General features: G+C 38.7%; 1 protein-coding gene across 1 annotated transcript in view; it reads right to left on the bottom strand.

Moving 5' to 3' along the window:
* Nucleotides 1-906: 906 nt before the first annotated feature.
* Nucleotides 907-18,669, bottom strand: part of LOC120634295 (probable sodium/potassium/calcium exchanger CG1090) — a 50,295-nt gene continuing 32,532 nt past the window's right edge. Inside the window, exons 9-16 of the mRNA XM_039904786.1 lie at nucleotides 13,461-13,555; nucleotides 11,868-11,974; nucleotides 11,026-11,142; nucleotides 10,108-10,192; nucleotides 9,200-9,364; nucleotides 8,227-8,329; nucleotides 6,975-7,105; nucleotides 907-5,632 (exon numbers count right to left, since the gene is read on the bottom strand). Of these exons, the coding sequence (XP_039760720.1) occupies nucleotides 5,433-5,632; nucleotides 6,975-7,105; nucleotides 8,227-8,329; nucleotides 9,200-9,364; nucleotides 10,108-10,192; nucleotides 11,026-11,142; nucleotides 11,868-11,974; nucleotides 13,461-13,555 (1,003 nt within the window). The 3' untranslated portion in view covers nucleotides 907-5,432. The remainder of the gene's footprint in view (nucleotides 5,633-6,974; nucleotides 7,106-8,226; nucleotides 8,330-9,199; nucleotides 9,365-10,107; nucleotides 10,193-11,025; nucleotides 11,143-11,867; nucleotides 11,975-13,460; nucleotides 13,556-18,669) is intronic.

Raw genomic sequence — 18,669 nt, 5'->3', positions numbered from 1 at the left:
AAACCAAATACGTATAGGTTACCTGCTAATAATGGGATTAAAAAATATAGGTACTTATATCCCATTTTTATGGAACACGTAATGTTGTTACTAATTATTTTAAAGAAAATAGAAAAGAGAAAATATAATATCACCAGCACGGCTAGTATGGGCAAGTATCTCCCCGGGCAAAGGCTAAAATTTTTTTCCTCTCCCACAGCTTTATCAACTCTCAGAGCACAAATAATATATGTGTTATAATAGACGGGGTTAACTTCTATTCCATGTTCCCCTGCTTTAGCAGGTGGACACGTTATTTATATCCCCTGTCAGGGATCTAATCGGGGGATAGAATTTTAGTCTGTGCTAACCCTGCCTGCACGGCTAGCATAAGGAAAGGAAAAAGTGAATTTCCTTCCTTCCCCTTCCCTCAATGAATTTTAAATACGCATGGCGCATGGTTTGAAATAATATTCAAAAATAATCCTAGTTATCTACTTAAAATGTCAAACATGTAAACTTCTCCTGTTGCCGTGCTGTAGCAGGTGGCCAGGTTAACTTTATCCCTTGTGAGTGAATACAATCGGAGGATGCAATTTCTGTGTTGCAATGGAAATAAAGAAAAAAAATCATACTTAAATTTAAACGATCAACCGGTGTTTAATTTTTTATTTATTCGTCTCAGCGTTGATATAATGCTCGTGGCCTGTAAAGCTATAAGCCTATATACTTAGACGAAATACATTTTGGGATATTAGTCTTTTTCTACTGTCTACATGACTGAACACGGTCAGAGGTTGCTCGTCTTTTCCCACCAGCCTAGGGGACATAATAATTATAATAGAAAAAGTTTTTTCTCTATATATCTCTTCCTTTTTTTAATTATTGGTCTCCTTAAGTAAATATATTAATTCAAATTTAATATTAAATATAGTTAGGTATAATATTTATTATAGGAGGTTCAATAATTACGTGAACATACGGATCTGAAAAAATCTCACCAAATCCTCTTTGAAGGGAGAGACAATGAGAATTTACCGTAATTATTTATACTGCATACGTACAGGCAGTAATTCAAAATTAAAACTGGTGAGGATTGTTAAGAAAGAAGATTTTTTAAATATGAAAATATCAAATCAATTTTATTGTTCAAAACTTTACACTCAAAGGGGTAGGGCAACTGGTGTACCTAGTGGCAGCTAACTGTGTTCTGATGTGCCGTATGGTGACTACAGATCAGAATATAATTGTCCCTACCCCTCCTCTTCAAGCAGGTCTCGTACGAGGCGACTAAGGGCATGCAAAGGAGAACGGGTAGCAGCGGCCTCTATGCTACAACTACCATCTACTGTGATCACGAATCCGTCTGGCGAGCGTAGTCCGTCTGCCAACCTTATGTCCAGCAGTGGATTGTGAGCTATTGAAGAAAATTGAAACGAGGTTATTATCTTACCAAACCTCACCAACGAGTAACAAATAACCCCTCACGTAATTATCGAATGACCCCTTACAGGATTTTGTTTTAAATAGATGACACTTTTGAGAATGTCCTATTTCAGAATTACATCGTTAAGGTAAACAGGTAGGAAACTTAGACTTTAATAATAATAATAATAAAATTAATAAACAGCTTTATTGCCATGCTCAATTATTATGTTAGATATAGTTACAAAAAAGAAATACATTATTAGGTAACATAACAATATAGCAATGTGCGGCAAACTCAGCATTATGCTGTACATAGGCAAACAATGCTCAGCGCTGATTTTCAGTTTGCTCCAACTGAACTAGTCAGAAATAATATTGTAAGAATAATGCTGTAAAGAACTTCATAGATTTAACATAGTACATAAATTGTTTATTGAACTTCATTTTGGAATAGTCAGCTTCAGTTTAAGTATGTAATTCTCGTTAATCGTATTTAAATACGTATATGTAGTCGTATAGGTACATTTTGGAGATGCTGTATTATTTATAACTTTGCAGTTATGCTAGTAGGCGTTAATAGGTAGGTACGTGTTATAAATAGGACATCCTCAATTAAATCTATTTTGAATGCTTAAAATATTTTTCCAACATTCGAATAACAGGTTTGTGCGCAAAATAAAATAGGTAACTATTAGGTTGGTATCATCTACCTAACGTGCCTACTTTCATCCGATAATAATTAATGAATCTAATATAAAATGTGCACAGAATAATTAAATACAATAAATCCTTATCTTACTTTTCCTTGTCGATGAGGATAGCGCTACCAAAATTCAATCTGTGCAGATTTTGGATTAGGTTTATTATTATTGATTTGGGGTGTGAAATACATATTTTATAGAGATCATTTGATTTAATACGTACTTATGTGACAATGTATATATTACCGGTCGTCACGTTCGGGATGCGTTATATCAGTTGGCCTGACAAATATAAGCCACGGAGGGATGCACAGATAATATACAAGATCTTTTGGAAAGAGCTACTAGGTCATCATATATGACAACCCTAGTGACTTGACTTAATTTATTATTCAATCGAATCTAGGACTTGTTGCCGTAGTAATCTATGACCCTATTTGATTTTAAATACAGCTAATGTTTTGTAACAGTAAAGGTTGTCATTTCGTAGTTTTTCTACGACACTTTCTCCCAATCTAACCTTGTGTTGTTTGTGAATTCAATGACAATGTAACGCTAAACGTCCAGTTAGGATGTCGCCGGTTTTTTAACGTCACGTGACTTATATTTGAAACTGATTTGCAGAATAAAAACAAGTAACAACAAAACATTTTTTAACTTAGTACTTAAATACTGTTGCTGATTCGGTTGCACGGAAAACTTAACTATTGACATCTTATTACACAAAATCGGAATGGGTTAGGTACTTTCGAGTTCGTTGTCTCCAGTCTCACTTTTAAAACACTTTTTAAATTCCTATTTTTTGTACGATTTTTAGTACTTGTATCTGTATAGTAATCCGGTTACTGAAAGACTGCATTCCTGACTTCTGTCAGTTGGTCTTATAGGACAATAAATAAAGGTTGACCGGAGTCGACCTTACCGACAGGTACCATACCTAATTTATAACCTTGTAACAGCGCAGTAAAATTTTCAAAAGTATTGTGTTCTCATTTATTTCATATCATAAAACAAACTCAGTTGATTGAGGAAACACAAAATGTTTAACACAAATATCTTGACCTAAATTGTCAAGTCTAAAAAAGTGCCATCCTCCTTGTTCTGTGTGAAATAGAATTGCACTATTTTTAGACTTGTCTGTTTAGTTTAGATATTTGTGTACAATAGACTGTTTGTTGTTGTGTTGTTGTTGCTGTGGCACAGCTGTCTGTTTTTGCAGCGTATAATTTACTGCCACTCCTTCGCTACCTAAAAAGACATCACGTTTTAGTTTAGAATTTCTGCACAACCGTATCAGAATCGTCTTATATCCGGAAGAATAACAATTCACGACTTGGATCAATGTATATTTACAAAATAAAATTATCCGTGCAATAATTTTCAAGAATATTAGAACACGGGAAGAAGTCTACTCTTACTATGTAATATAAATACTCGTAAATAAGCTACAATCGATGTTTCATTCAATCATAAGATTGTGGCATTTTTTTTATTCTAGAGGCATATAAATAATTTTGTCTACTTAATTTTTTTTTTATAATTATTTAATTGATTTAAAAGGCTAGAAGATAACGTCCGGACTACCACGTTATTATTAGCCACTTGATGAAAAATTTGACTTTAGGATATGTTGCACTTTGACTCTGCGGACGACCTTCAAATATAATATACTTAGACGTGTCTGTAAGTAGATACCAGATAAAAGGTCTTTCCGCCCTCAAATTGGTAACAACACAAGTGCTTTTCGTTAATCATTACGCTTCTTGAAATTTATTTATCTCACTTTTTTTTCATGCTCATTTATTTAAGTTGTTAATTTGGATACTTTGTTATTTATCTGACAGAAGGAACAGGTGTGACCCTAAATGTACATTTTGTTTGCCTCATTAAAGTATTGAAATAATCTATAAAACGACCATTTCGGTCGTAGTGCTGTGCGAAAATTGGTGTGTTAAAACTATTATAAAATATAGAAATAGCGTGGTTAAATACTTTAATTTAAAATCCTCAAGTATAAAATAATTCACATGGTAGTCTGAACGCGAACTTAAATATTTTAATTAAGTAGAAAGGCCAGAATACTGAGTATTACGTTATTGTTACAATTTTTACCAAATCTCGCTGCAGAATGATAGAGATAAACTTAAACCATTGTAAGTTAAGGGTAAAATCACTCTGCTCCTGTCCATACCATTCATTCTTGCGAATTCACTTGACATAATAACAAAATAAAGTACTTTATCGATAAGTATTATCGACAGCCATAATTCGCTGCACTACTTCACCCAAATATTTAATGAGTGGCAAAGAGAACGGAACTTTCGCTGTGTAGTTTAAAGAGTAAATGTAGAGATAGGGTCTGCAGCTAGATTTAAGTACTATACTACAATAATTTTTTGTCCATACATACAATCATCAAGTTTTTACATTAACGTCCACACAGCAACGAGAGAGCACAAAATCTAAACTAATGAGTAAGTGACTCGTCAACAGTTGTAAATATACTTAACGGGTGAATAAGAATACTATTAACTTGGTTTCTATATAAAAAAGAAATTTTGCTTCATAAGATTTACGGTTAAAAGTGCATTACATTTTTAACCTTTACAAAAAGGGTTTATTATGTTTGAAGTTACAGTGTTTCGTTACTCGAAAATCTTTGACGCTAGTGGGATGTGCATTTCTTACGAAAAGGCGGAGAAGATAGATTTCAGTTTATATTATTATAACTCACGGCAACTACCAAAGTTTTCGAGTTCAAACTCATACTACTTAGAGTTGCTAAGTAAACACACATATATTTTATGCGGGTAGGCATATTATGTCCGGCATTATTAAATAATTAAAGCCGATTCTAAGGAATACTAACAACCTACGTTCAACATTTATGCGGCTTATTCCGATCGGCAAAACCAGGCGGATTTATAAAACTCATGGTTCGTGCTCTTATCCGGCTTCTAGTGACCTTAGTGCCTTAGTGCGTGACCTGTATTGATCTATGGTTGGATAGATATAGTTTATCGGAACTCAATAATTAAGGGATTGCAACAATTTCATGCTCAGAATCTTCTAGCAACTTCAGGCTGCCCAAGATTGTGCAATCTTTACAAAACGTTGATGGTTCACACTACACATTTTAGTTTTTTTGCCTCGTAAACTCTAGCTAGACGGCATTTTCGCAAAGGACATCTAAACACTTAATTTCTTCCGCCCGACTGTACCGATTTATGCCGATCCGCATTTATGTACAGCACGCACCATAAGTACGAAAAACAAATCTTTGAAGCAAAGTTTCCTCTTACAATCAAAGAAAAGCCGATGGTTTTAATAACTAGATTCACAGTCTGGCGGGTGGATGTTTCCAAACACGTTGAGCTCGTAGAGGCTCGCGAGGGTGATGAAGAGAAGGTACCAAACCATCAGCACCGCTCCGAACTTGCGGTCAAGCTTCCAGCCATTTGCGTGCGTAGCCAACACGAGGAATACCACCGTTGAGAACAGGGATAACGTCGAGTATATCAAACCTACAACATTTAGATTTATTAATTAAAATATTTAGCTCTTGAGTCTTCTCATAAAAGTTTTTATAAGTAAAACAGACGTGACTTTAGGTAAAGCTGCTGGCAAAAGAGTACTTAAACATGTTTATGTAGACTTTAACTGTTCTTGAGTCTTGTCATAAAAGTGTTTAAAGGTACCACAGAACCTGGTGGCATAAGGAAAATATAAATTTTACAAAATAGCTTATTGTACCCGTCAAAACATATATGAAAAATGTTTTATATAGTATTTTTATCCTGCTAGCAATACCCACTCTAATCGATTGTATTTAATTACTGATTTACCGTCAATATATTTAAAAAAGTAAAGTTATAGTTAGTTTTTAGTAAAATACTTATTTTAGTTTTTTTTTTTTTTTATAATGTGACCGGAGATATCAACGATAATGCTGTATACACCTTTAATCGATTATTGTAATGGCACTTGATAGAATTTTTAATTCTATTCTAGATTTTTTTATGAATGTAGGTACAATAAATTGCTGGTGTGTCTTATGAATAAATAAATAAATAAATATGTCAATGATTCTACATAGCAATATTATCTGTGCTTTTTCTACTTTACACGGTACGTCTTACAAAGTAAAACATTTTTTCTTTACTGGCCACTCTAGTTCGTGCCTTTTCCAAGCTACTTGACACTGGCAAAGTACATTGTGCTGTTTTGGCTACGAAAAGCCATAAATCAAAAGAAGAAGAAGAAGAAAGTAAAACATTAAAAAAAAATATATTGTTTATTTTTTATTTGTCCATCCAAACACCAACCAGGCTTTTAATGACGATAAATTCAAATTCAAATTCATTTATTTCAAGTAGGCCTACTTTATAAGCACTTTTGAAACGTCAAGTATGTTTGTGTGACTCTACCACCTGTTCGGAAAGCAGATTCTACCGAGAAGAGCCGGCAAGAAACTCAGTAGTTGCTCTTTTCCAACATCAACATTTACAATCATTTTGCTATCTTGCGGGAGATGAGAGCGAGGCTGGCTGCTCCCATTCTACCTTGTCATTGAGGAATTCATCAAATGTATAGTAACCTCGCTGTACTAGATGCGTATTTACACATTTTTTAAATGTATGCATTGGTAGGTCAAGAATTTCCTTAGGAATCATGTTGTAAAAGCGTATACTCAACCCCACAAAGGAGTTCTGCACCTTTCGCAGACGATATGCAGATATCACTAATTTATGACCGTTTCTGGTAAGTCGATTGTTAATTTCAGCTTTTGATTTATAAAGAGTAATATTTTGCCTCACAAAGACTATATTATTATAAATGTATTGCGAAGCTACTATCATTACTTACCCTTGCTGATGACATTGACGTGACTGCCGGGTTGGATGATGGCTGTTTGGATGAACCAGGGCAGGCCCAGACAGACCAGGATATCGAATACGTTTGAACCCACTGCGTTTGACACTGCCATGTCTCCGTAGCTGTGGATTATTATTATTATTATTTTTTTTATACGACGACAATACACACATCTCCATCTAGCCCCAAAGTAAGCATAGCTTGTGTTATGGGTACTAAGATGACTGATGAATAATTAATTATATAAATAATATACATAAATACTTATAATATACTAGCTGTTGCCCGCGACTTCGTCTGCGTTTGATTTTGTTTTTAATGTATTCAGTATCGCTAAGCCTCATATTATATCATAGCCATAGTAGTATATATATATATATATAACATGTGACTGTCAATTAATTATAGACAAATAATTTGCAATAAAATGAAATTGCGACTATAATTAAAGATCTAAGGTATGCTATCTCTTAAGTTGGACCAGACTGCTCACGGTGTGCCAATTTAATTTAAAATCGGTTAAGTAGTTTAGGAGTCCATCGCGGACAAACATCGTGACAGGAGATTTTTATATATTAAGATAGATAAACACCCAGACACTGAAACACATACATGTTCATCACACAAACATTGTCCAGTTGTTGGAATCGAACCCACGGCCTTGGCTCAGAAAGCAGTGCCACTGCGCCAATCGGCCGTAAATAGATTGTATTTTAATTACTTATGTTTATTTTCTAATGTGAAACATCTATTGGCACGGTACGAGTGGTAAAAACCAACCCTGTGCCGTCATGGCAAATATATTATGTCCCTATAATACCACCATGGCTCCCCAACGCCAGCCACTGCAAATGTATTTATTACAACCAACGCCACTGCACATTTATTTATTTTGTAATAAATACATTTGCAGTGGCTTTTTATTTCTATTTTATTTATAATTGTTATAAATAATTCTTTAAAAAAAAAAAAAAAACATGTTAAATTGTGTTCGATAGTGCCACACAAACTACAGTTGGTTTTACTGTGCAAAATGTTATCTAACAAAACTTTCGGAACTAAGATAAGTTTAGTACATTTGTACATTATGATTTATGTTTGAATTTTACTAACAAATGTCTGTTTTGTTTTATTTTTACTCGATATTTCTTTTGGAGGCTTGTAGCCAGCAGTGAGACGTTAATGTGCTGATGACTACATGGTGGTGATACACGTATAGTTAGTAGCAAATACAATCACATACCCTTCCTTGATGACCGCAAGTGACGATAGAGCGTCGGGTACTGACACACCAGCGGCGACGAATGTTAGGCCCATCACAGTATCTGGTATTCCGAGGGTGTATCCTGGAGACAACAAGAATATTTTATACTACAAACTATAAATAATTTCGTAAACTATAAAAAAGCTTTGGGTATGAATTATTACTATAACTAGATTGCTCTTGCACGGTTTAAAACGATAATGTGAAATGGAGGTAACAAAAATAATGCCCGGCTAAGTTGGTTGTAGGCTTCCTGTTAGACCAGTGACGTTTGAAAAGATTTGCATAGTTTTAGTTTCAAATCAGTTTTAAATTGATGAATGTAGTTAAAACCCATTTAAATAAACACTTTTGACTTTGACTTTGAATATGGTTACTTTTTTAATTATAGTAATACTATGCCTATCATAGGCATTTGCATTACTCTACTAATTCGGGCATCCGTCAGTTGACTGCTACGCTAACCTGGCTATTGAAATTGCACCTGCTACAAGCGTAGCGTTCTAAGCTACGACTATTGACATGGACGTAGGTCAGAAGCTACGGTATGACATACAAGATAGGCCCGTTGTATAGCACATTATATTTAAAAAGTTTGCGCTTTCCCCATATTTACTGCACTTCTATAATAGTTTATAAATAGTAGGAAATCGCCAAGAAAAACGACTATCCAGTTGTAGTGAAATAAAAAAAAATTCAGAGAAATGATTATAATTCCAAATAAATATGTTTCAGTTTTCATATTAAAGTAACCGAATAAACAAAGCAAACCTTATTCTTATAGCAGTGATTTATATATAATTACATTAATACTAATACATGTTAGCATAAGAATATGTGTTTTTTTTTAGTAGTATATCGAAATTGCAATGTTTAAATAATATAAAATTCGAATTCCTCCATGTCTAAGTAAGAACACTTGAATAAAAATTATAAAATTGTATTCACTCACCGATAATGGTGATCATCCAAACCATGAAGTAGGAGTAGAAGGAGATCCAGAGCATGGAGATGATGAACGTGATGGGGTACCAGCGGCCGCGGCAGTCGGGCATGGTGTGGCGGCACGACCAGTGAACCGGGTACGCAACGTACCAGCACGCGAGTTGGACTACGTCTGGAAACAAATTCGGAGGACGGATTTGATTGGCTTCACTTTGGAGTGAACTCTCTATGTAAGAAATTTAGTTTTTGCCAGTTTATATCGAATCTAAGCCAAGTGAGATAATAAGGCCCAATGGGGTATTTATCATATGAAAGGAATATACTTGTGCATTCTAAAACATGTTTTTGATTAATTGCCAATAAAAATAAATCCTTTGGTCTCCATACTAGGTAAACCTGTACCGTGAGTGCATATTCTAGTGGTTTCTTTTTCGTACGGTTACCGTGAGTTTTTTTACAATGAATAATTCGGTACCAATAATAATTCTCACAATTATATTTTAAGAAAAGTTATGCACTGCTGCAAACCAACTTCTTGGCTATTGTACGTAATATTTTAATACTAAAAAGGTCTTTGTAATTTTTACTTTATGACATTGACCAAGACTGAATCGCGATTGCAATAGACTTGGGTCTCAGGTGCCTAGTCTGCAGTGGCGTACACTGGGTTTCTTACCAGGGTATGCATACATCAGGAAAATTGCATAAAACGGCAAAAATCCTCGTTTTATACGAGTTATATATCAATTTTAGGGTATGCAGTGCTTTTGTGCATCTATGAAGTGCACGCCACTGCTAGTCTGCTAGTCGGACAGTCTCGACTGAATACAGCACTAAAGAAACTGAAACAATCGCAATAGCTGTATTGGTGCAAAGCGGAGTTGTCTGCAAGTCAGTCAAGTAAACGCAACTTACTCGCTCCTTCAGGCTTTACGAGAGGGTCAACTGCAGTCTCTGGGTTGTACTCCTTGGCTTTGTAATAAGCTGGCTGTGCGGGTGGCTGTAATTGAATTAAAGTGTTAAGTAAGTCGGTATGTTAATATTTGTCTTGCACCATTCACCAAAAACGGGACGCCTAGCGTTTTAGCGTTCCGTTGCCGGTAGAAGTCCGCAAACATAAAAATAAAATATGGGAAGAGAGTAGGAAGTAGTGAACTATCATGGGCCCTGGATTGAGACTAAAAGTGATCTGTTACTATTATTTATATCACATGAAAGGAAATAAAAAAGACTGATTATTTATCACAAGTTCTCATTTAACCGATTTTGCGTGCAATATTTTATAGTTACCAATAAATAAATAAATAAATAAATATTTAATTTCTCATCTGTTCAAAAGAAACAGTTTCACTAACTGTTTATTTTTGATAAATATCTTTAAACCTCGGAAACGTATCTTGTCAAAGCTTCCGAACATAACCTGTCTTGCCATGGAGTATAAATAAATAAACAACTCAGAAAATTTTGTTTTTGCCAGTGGTATATTATTATACATTTAACATGTTAACATAGGTGTTAGTTACATCTTAAAGTGTCGCAAAAATTTGTTTCTTATATCATTTTGAAATCAAAGACTAGCTTTTTAACAATAGAATAGACAGTACTGAAGTCAAAATCAAAGTCAAAAATATCTTTATTCAAGTAGGCCCATAGGTGGCACTTTTGATGCGTACATAAGAACCACGCGGTAGTGAGATGATGGCGATAACCACATTCGTAAACTTAAAACTAAAGCTACGAGGGTTCCAAACGCGTCCTGGTCTAAGAAGAAGCCCACAACAAACTTAGCCGGGTGTTTTTTTTTTTGTTGAAGCTATCTTGTGAGATTCTCACCTGCGGTACAACCTGTCCCTCTTGGGTCGGCTGGGCCTGAGCCTGATTTTGAGTCTGCGCTTGTTGAGCTGGCTCGGGATCTCCCCAACTTTGGACTGGCGCCGCGGGTGGCTGTTGCTGGGAACACAAAAGTTCACATTAACTTTTATTTTAGCCACTATCAGGTAAATGTTAATACTATAGTAACATCTAGTGGCCGCGAAGTCGGTTTGAAAATAAAAATTCTCTTTTTTGTGAGGATTATTGTTCCACGCTTGAAAAAGACGATTGAAATATACATTTTAAATTAAAACGAAAGTAGAAATAATGTTTTAATGTGGCTTAATTATGGCTTTCGAATTGAATAATTAACTCCATTTTGTTGAATGTTCTGGGGATATAAACTAAATGTGGCCTTGGACTTTATTCGTATGAAAATTTGGATGTCTGTTATGCCCTATGCTATTCTTTGACCACTGAACTACAAAACATATATTTATAATAATTAAAAAGGGATACGGGTATTGCTACGAATCAAGGTTGCTACATAATAAATAGTAGCATTTATTTAATGTATATAAAAAGTTTTCAACAGTGCAAGATCGACATGTTGTTTTTCTTTGAGGATAATAATTCCAACGCGAACGAAGTTAAGGGCAACAAAAAGTTATTAATAAGTGAAGGCGTCCATTCTCACCGGAGTATGGTTGGAAAAGAAGGCCGCAAACTGTTAATATGCTCAGCAATTGTCAGTTACGGTATTAGATAATGTAAAAACAATATTTTCCACAAACGCTCATACGCACAGGTGTACACGTGCTATTTTATTTTAGGTTACTTTTAAATGAAAAGTGAAAACTTACCAATGAGGTTTCATCCCAAGCGTTGTTTGGGTCCCAGGTCTGGTTGGGATTCCAGGCCGACTCAGCATTGTACGCTGCGTTGACGTAAGCGCCGTCCGGGTTGTATTCTGCAAGAACATTATAACTTTGACTATCGTACTCTATATTTTCTAACATGTCTTATTAGATAAACAATCTTTAAAATACTTTCTAGTATAAAGTAAGTTTAAAAAGTAGAAGAAAAATAAATGAAAAATATAACTAGAGATACTCTTTACGAATGCTTTTATAACTTTTTTACTATTTTCTAAACGATCTTTGCACAAAAAAGTTATTAAAAGATTGTTTCCACACCAAGACATGTGGATTTAGCAATAATAACTCAGTATCATAACAACATTTGCAAATTAGACAAGAATGCTAGACCTATGCACTTACGTCATTTAACCTACCTACCTATGTTTAGAACACCCACATTTAATAATGTTTATGGAAAGAGGGTATGGGAGTACCTCCTGCCTAGTGTTTTAGAAAAATTACCTAGACCTTTGCTAGAAGAAATTGAAAATAAAAACCTGAAGCAAATCAAAAACAAATTGAAACGTTATACATTCAGGGCACGTGCAAAAACTACTAGGCGGAAGTTCATCCAGACCATTCCTACAAATTCCATTAATTATCACTATAGAAATGTTTCTTTAGTTTTTTTTTTTTTTACATTATACATTAATGAATATATAATAATCAATATATATTTGTGCAACCCTCTCAAGCGCAAAAATCTTCCATAATGAAGATTAGCGTAATGTAATTGAGATCTAAACAACCATGTATTTTTTATTTATAATAAACAGATTAAAATTTTTTTTTTTTTTTTATGTAAGAAAAATATCGTGTGACGTGTAAATAAAAACTGAAATAATACTTCACAGGCTTTAGAGGAACATAATGTACTGTCTCTAAGACTTAACCGTGAAACCGAAAACCTAAACGATTTTGAGTAAACCACTGCCATAGTTTTTACTGAAAGAAATCTGATACAGCCCCAGCATTTAATGTAAAATTAAAATCATGTTACTCCTGTCACTTTATTATGTACGCGTCGCGTAGCGTAGGTACTATGCGCTTGGCGGTCTTTTATCTCATATAGGGTTGTCCTAAGTAAACAGTTAGAATGTAATAAATTCGTTTCTATGAAAAAATAATATGCTTCTTTTGATTTAATATTTTTACATTTTATGGGGAATCCTTATAAAAAATGCTTATGCATTCTTCAACATTATTTCGTAATTCGGTTACATGCTGTATAATAACTTTAAAGATGTATTTCGTCATACCTCAAGGTATAAGATTGTTTATGTAGGTACACGAGATTTTAAATAATTTAATAACGGCGCTTTTAGTATGGTTTTTGATTGCAATAACCGTGAACGAATCTGAATATAGATTACAGTTATGTTTAGAAAAGGCAAGTATTTCTGCATTAGAGGAACCATTATCATTTCAATGATGTAATAATAATTCCTATGATATAAGATATATGAAGGTGTTTAATTGGTCTTTTATTTTTATACTCTAAGCTTACTTTTTTTATCTCAAAAGATTAATATTTACCAGTAGGTTTCTGTGGTAAATCGTTATTCTGGCCCTCCATTTGCGCGTATTGTCCTTCAGCTGCTGCCGCCGTGACTGGTTGACCTCCGCCGCTTCTGTTTATTTATTTATTTATTTAAGAGCACTAACATCATGCATATTACACGTTTTTTAAACATAGCACACACACAAACACATGGACTGATATGCACGTCAATGACAAGTGCACATAGCATTGACAAAGCGTCATATAAACTTAATTTGCAAAAAAAATAACACAAAATTTAACTCACCGAAAAGTGTTCGTGAGTTTTTTTTTTCTGTTACAAGTATAGGTCATTTTTTTTATAGTACTACGACAATACACACATCGCCATCTAGTGCTAAAGTAAGAGTACCTTGTGTTATGGGTACTGAGACGACTGATGAATATTTTTTATGAGTAATATACAACATCATAGTGACCCAATACCGGCCCACTACAGGGCACGGGTCTCCTCCTACAATGAGGAGGGGTTAAGTCAGTGTCGTGCATGGACTTAACCCCTCCTCATGTCAGTCTCAGTGTCGTGCATGGAGGGGTGCCAGGTCGGGTAACCTCCACGTGTGCCTGTATGCTGCGAGTCCCTTTTGATTCGTCCGAAGGGAAGAGCAGCATTCGGGCCGGTGCACCCTGGTAACATCGGTTAACAATTTCTCTTATGATATGCGATATTGTTAGCCGATGGCTAATAACCCGACGGGGAGGGGAGGTTTCTTTGCACGCCACTCTGGTAAGCAGCGGGCTTTGCGAAGTGAACATTGGGGATGGTGGGTCCAAGAGACCGGAGACCCATATATATTTTTTGGGCTCCATTGATGTTAGCGGACATGCCAAATGCGAGGAAGACAGCCTCGTTAAAAAATTACCGAAGAGGGTGGGAACGCCCAAAGACCCAATCCTAAGGTCTGACGCTCGCTAATGGGATGAATGGCTGTTGGGAGTTCAGTCGATAGAGCGTTTGGGGGGGACAACGGGGAAAACAAAAACAAAAAATATGAAATTGCGATCGTGTCAAAAATCTACCCGGGAGGGTCCCCTTAGGGGGGAATCCCTTGGTGTTCCGGATAGCCGGTGCATCGGCCCCAGCGTATACGGGGGGGCCAACCGTCGCATGGGAGAGTTGGAGATTGTGGGGGGATCAGAGAATGGTATTGTGCAGGGGGGAGTGGGAGTGGTTGAGTTTGGGTTAGGGACAGATGAGATAGAAGAAATGAGTGTGGAAGTGTCTGTAAGGAGTACAGAAGTGGATAAGGCGATGTCAGACAGCAGCTTAATGTCTGAGAATAGACCCAGATCGGGATCTGAGTCCTCTGCAAATGCATCTGGCCGTCTATGGCAGGGGCAAGGTGCAAAGAGACCACGCCTCGAAGATGATTTGTTGTCTTCTGAGGAGGAGAGGCCTGGTACGCTAGTGCCCGCTAGAATAAAAGATCGTCGACCAACAGTAGAGGAATATGTTGGACTGGTTAAAAGCAAGGAGACCCTCAAAAGAGAAGAAAGAGCGGAGCTGCGTAGGCAGGCTGAGGACAAGCTCTTGAGGGAATCAGTTGTTGCAAAATTCAGGCGCGAGATTCGTAAAAAGAAGGATTCAGTTAGGTCACAGGCGAAAACTATGACTGCGGCCCAAATTCAGAAACAAGTACTAGAGGACGTGGCCCTTATAACGAAAGTGGCTAAAACGTCCACCAACTTAAAAGGGACCTTTGTGCGTGATTTAAAAGATGCTGTAGCCTCCATTACGGATGCTATAGAAGTTCTTGGTTCGCGCACCATTTCGGAAGAGACGCGGCAGCTGCAGAACGACAATTCTCGACTGCAGGCTGAAATGGCCAGCCTCCGTTCGGAGATGGCCCAACTGAGAGAAGATATGGAGAGGGTTCGGTCGCAAGGTTCCGTGCACACCTTCTCACATAATAATAATATGACTGAGGAGCTGCCCCCTGTTCCGCAGCCTCAGCAAAAATTGAAAGTCCGACGTGCTAACGCTACGTTGACTGCGTCTTCAAATGAGGAACTCTGTCGTTCGGTGATGGTCCAGGTTGGAGAAATGGTTAATGCCCGCCTGGCCTCCTTTGAAGACCGACTCCTCCCGGAGAAAAGCCTGAGGCCCCCGCTTGCAGCGGATAAGAAGAGGCCAAGGAAAACTGCGTCTACTGTCGATGCTACCATCCGCGAGAATGTTCCGGGTCCCAATAAGCCTACCCAGGAGAAGAATAATGTAAGAGAGTCACGACCGGCCCCCACTTGTTTACCTAGCGAAGGACAATGGGAAAAAGTTAGTAATAGGAAAAAAAAAGGGAGGAATAAAAAGAGGAACCGAGACTTGATAGGGAAAACAACATTGTTGCGATCCCAAGAGCAGCCGCAGCAGCAAGGACGCCCGCAGCTCAGACCTCAAGAGAAGTTGGAACGCAAGCTCCGTCCTCCACGATCAGCAGCCGTGGTCCTCACGCTGCAGCCAGGGGCTGAGGAGAAGGGCGTTACGTATGCCACAGTGCTCAATGAGGCCAAGAAAAGAATTGTCCTTCCTGACCTTGGCATAACTGCTTTGCGGTTCAAAAGAGCTGCGGCGGGAGGACGAATTTTGGAAGTGCCAGGAGCTTCCAGTTCTGATAAGGCAGACTCTCTTGCTCAAAAGCTGAAGGAAATAATGAGCGATGATGTTGTCCGAGTTTCCAGACCCATTAAATCTGTAGAAATGCGTGTGTCTGGTCTGGATGACTCTGTTTCTGGCGAAGAAGTGGTGGCTGCTATAGCGCAGCTTGGCGGTTGTCCAGCTGAGCAGGTGCGGGCTGGTGATATCAGAAGCGATAACACAGGTCTTGGGACATTGTGGATTCGTTGCCCAATTGCAGCTGCCAAAAAGGTAGCTGAGGGTGGAAGGCTCTTAGTAGGCTGGATTTCAGCACAAGTTAAGGTGCTCGAAGTGCGGCCACAGTTGTGTTACCGTTGTTGGCAAAGAGGACACATGAAATCACAATGCACCAACGATGTCGATCGTAGCAAAACCTGTTACCGATGCGGACAGGAGGGGCACAAGGCGAGAGGATGCTCTGCTGCACCGCACTGCAGCGTGTGCGCGGCAAGTGGAAAAATGGCTGATCACAGAGTGGGCAGTAGTACCTGTGGCCAGTCTAACTCTGGAAGAAGTAAAAAACAGTTGCAGAAAGGCAAGGCTGCCACTGACCCCCGGGTCTCTTCGCAGTCTGTCCACCCGCCCTCAAATACACGAGCCCGGGATGAGGAAGCATCAATGTCCGAGGGTTAATAAGTATGGCCCTCAACTTTCTCCAGGTGAATATAAACCATTGCGCCAGAGCTCAGGACCTTCTGTTTCAGAGTATGGCGGAATGGTTGATACACGTGACAGTGGTTGCCGAACCTTATTATGTCCCAACGGGAGATGATTGGATAGGTGACCGAAATGGGCTGGTAGCCATCACAACCAGGTCTGCGGTGGGCTCCCCGGCTTTTAAACAAGTAGTTAAGGGCCGAGGGTATGTTTCGGCGTTTGTCGGAGGTATCCTTGTAGTTGGGGTGTACTTTTCGCCAAATCGTACGCTCTCCGAGTTTGAGCAATTTTTGGTGGAAATTGGAGCTCTTATCGGTCGTTGTCGCCCAAATCGGGTGCTTGTCGCTGGCGACTTCAACGCCAAATCTCTGGCATGGGGATCCCCAGTTACCGATGTGCGAGGTGAGGAATTGGAAGAATGGGCGGTACAGATGGGTTTAATTGTGATCAATCGAGGTTCAGTCCAAACATGCGTGCGGCAACAGGGTGGCTCCATTGTGGATATAACGTTTGCTAATACTGCTCTGGCGTGTTATGTCCAGGGCTGGCAGGTCATGGAGAATGTGGAAACACTTTCGGATCATCGATACATTAGATTTAAAGTCTCCACAACCCTAGCTGCAACAAACAGTTCAAGTCAGCCCTGGAGGGGCTTTGGCCCTCGTTGGTCGCTAAAAAGATTGGACCGGGATGCTTTGATTGAGGCAGCTCTGGTTCAGGTGTGGGTTTCAGTTTATGAAAATACAGTAGGGTTGGAGCAGGAAACCGAATGGCTTCGTTCTGCTATGACGCATATTTGTGATGCTGCTATGCCTCGCATTGGTCCTCAGCCACTGAAAACCGCAGTTTACTGGTGGTCACAAGAACTTCAACAGCTACGTAGATCTTGCGTAACTGCAAGACGTCAGTACGCCAGGTGTCGGCGACGACGAATACGAAACGAAGTGGAGGAAAAGCGCCTGTATGCAGTGTACCGATCCGCTATTAAGACACTCCAGGGGGCAATTAGGACGGCCAAGGATCTGGCGGAGACAGAGATGTTGTCTAGCCTGAATGCTGATCCTTGGGGTCGGCCATATAAAATGGTAAGACAAAAACTCCATCCTAGGGTACCACCACTAACTGAATGCCTTCAGCCCCAGCAGCTGGAATTGGTGGTGAAAACTTTGTTTCCGAGTAGGGTTGGGATAGAACCACCACTTATGGCCCCACTCACCAGTGAAAACGATGAATCCAATACAGGTATGGCTGATATCACCGAGGGAGAGCTGAGAGCGGCGGTTATCCGCTTACGCTCCAAAAAGGCTGCACCTGGCCCTGACGGTATACCTGGTCTCGCCTGGGTTTTGGCCCTAGGACCACTGGAGCCTTGGGTGAGAGCGTTATTCAGCGCTTGTCTTAGGCAAGGTCATTTTCCGCGCAGTTGGAAGGCAGGAAAACTTGTCTTGCTACGGAAGGAGGGACGGCCGGCTGACTCACCGTCAGCGTACCGGCCAATCGTTCTGCTAGATGAAGTTAGCAAACTCTTTGAACGGGTTATTTCAGCTCGTATCATCAAGCAACTAGAGCAGGTTGGACCTGATCTTAGTGAGCACCAGTTTGGTTTCCGACGGGGTAGATCCACCATCGACGCTATTGATCGGGTGCGAACTCTGGTGGATGTCGCAGTTTCCCAGGGCGAGGTTGTCTTGGCGGTCTCACTCGACATCGCTAATGCCTTTAACACACTACCCTGGGGCTGCATTAAGGAAGCGTTCAGGTACCATGTAATGCCAGGATACCTACAGCGAATTGTGGAAGCCTACCTTTCAAACAGAGCCGTTTGCTATCCAGCTGGCGGCCGGTTGGTGCAGAAAAACATGTCGTGCGGTGTTCCACAGGGATCGGTCCTTGGA

Source organism: Pararge aegeria, chromosome 23 (genome assembly GCF_905163445.1).
Source record: "Pararge aegeria chromosome 23, ilParAegt1.1, whole genome shotgun sequence".
Classification (NCBI taxonomy): Eukaryota; Metazoa; Arthropoda; class Insecta; order Lepidoptera; family Nymphalidae; genus Pararge; species Pararge aegeria.
Note: the sequence above shows the minus strand (reverse complement) of the source record. Positions and strands in the feature narration are given on the sequence as shown.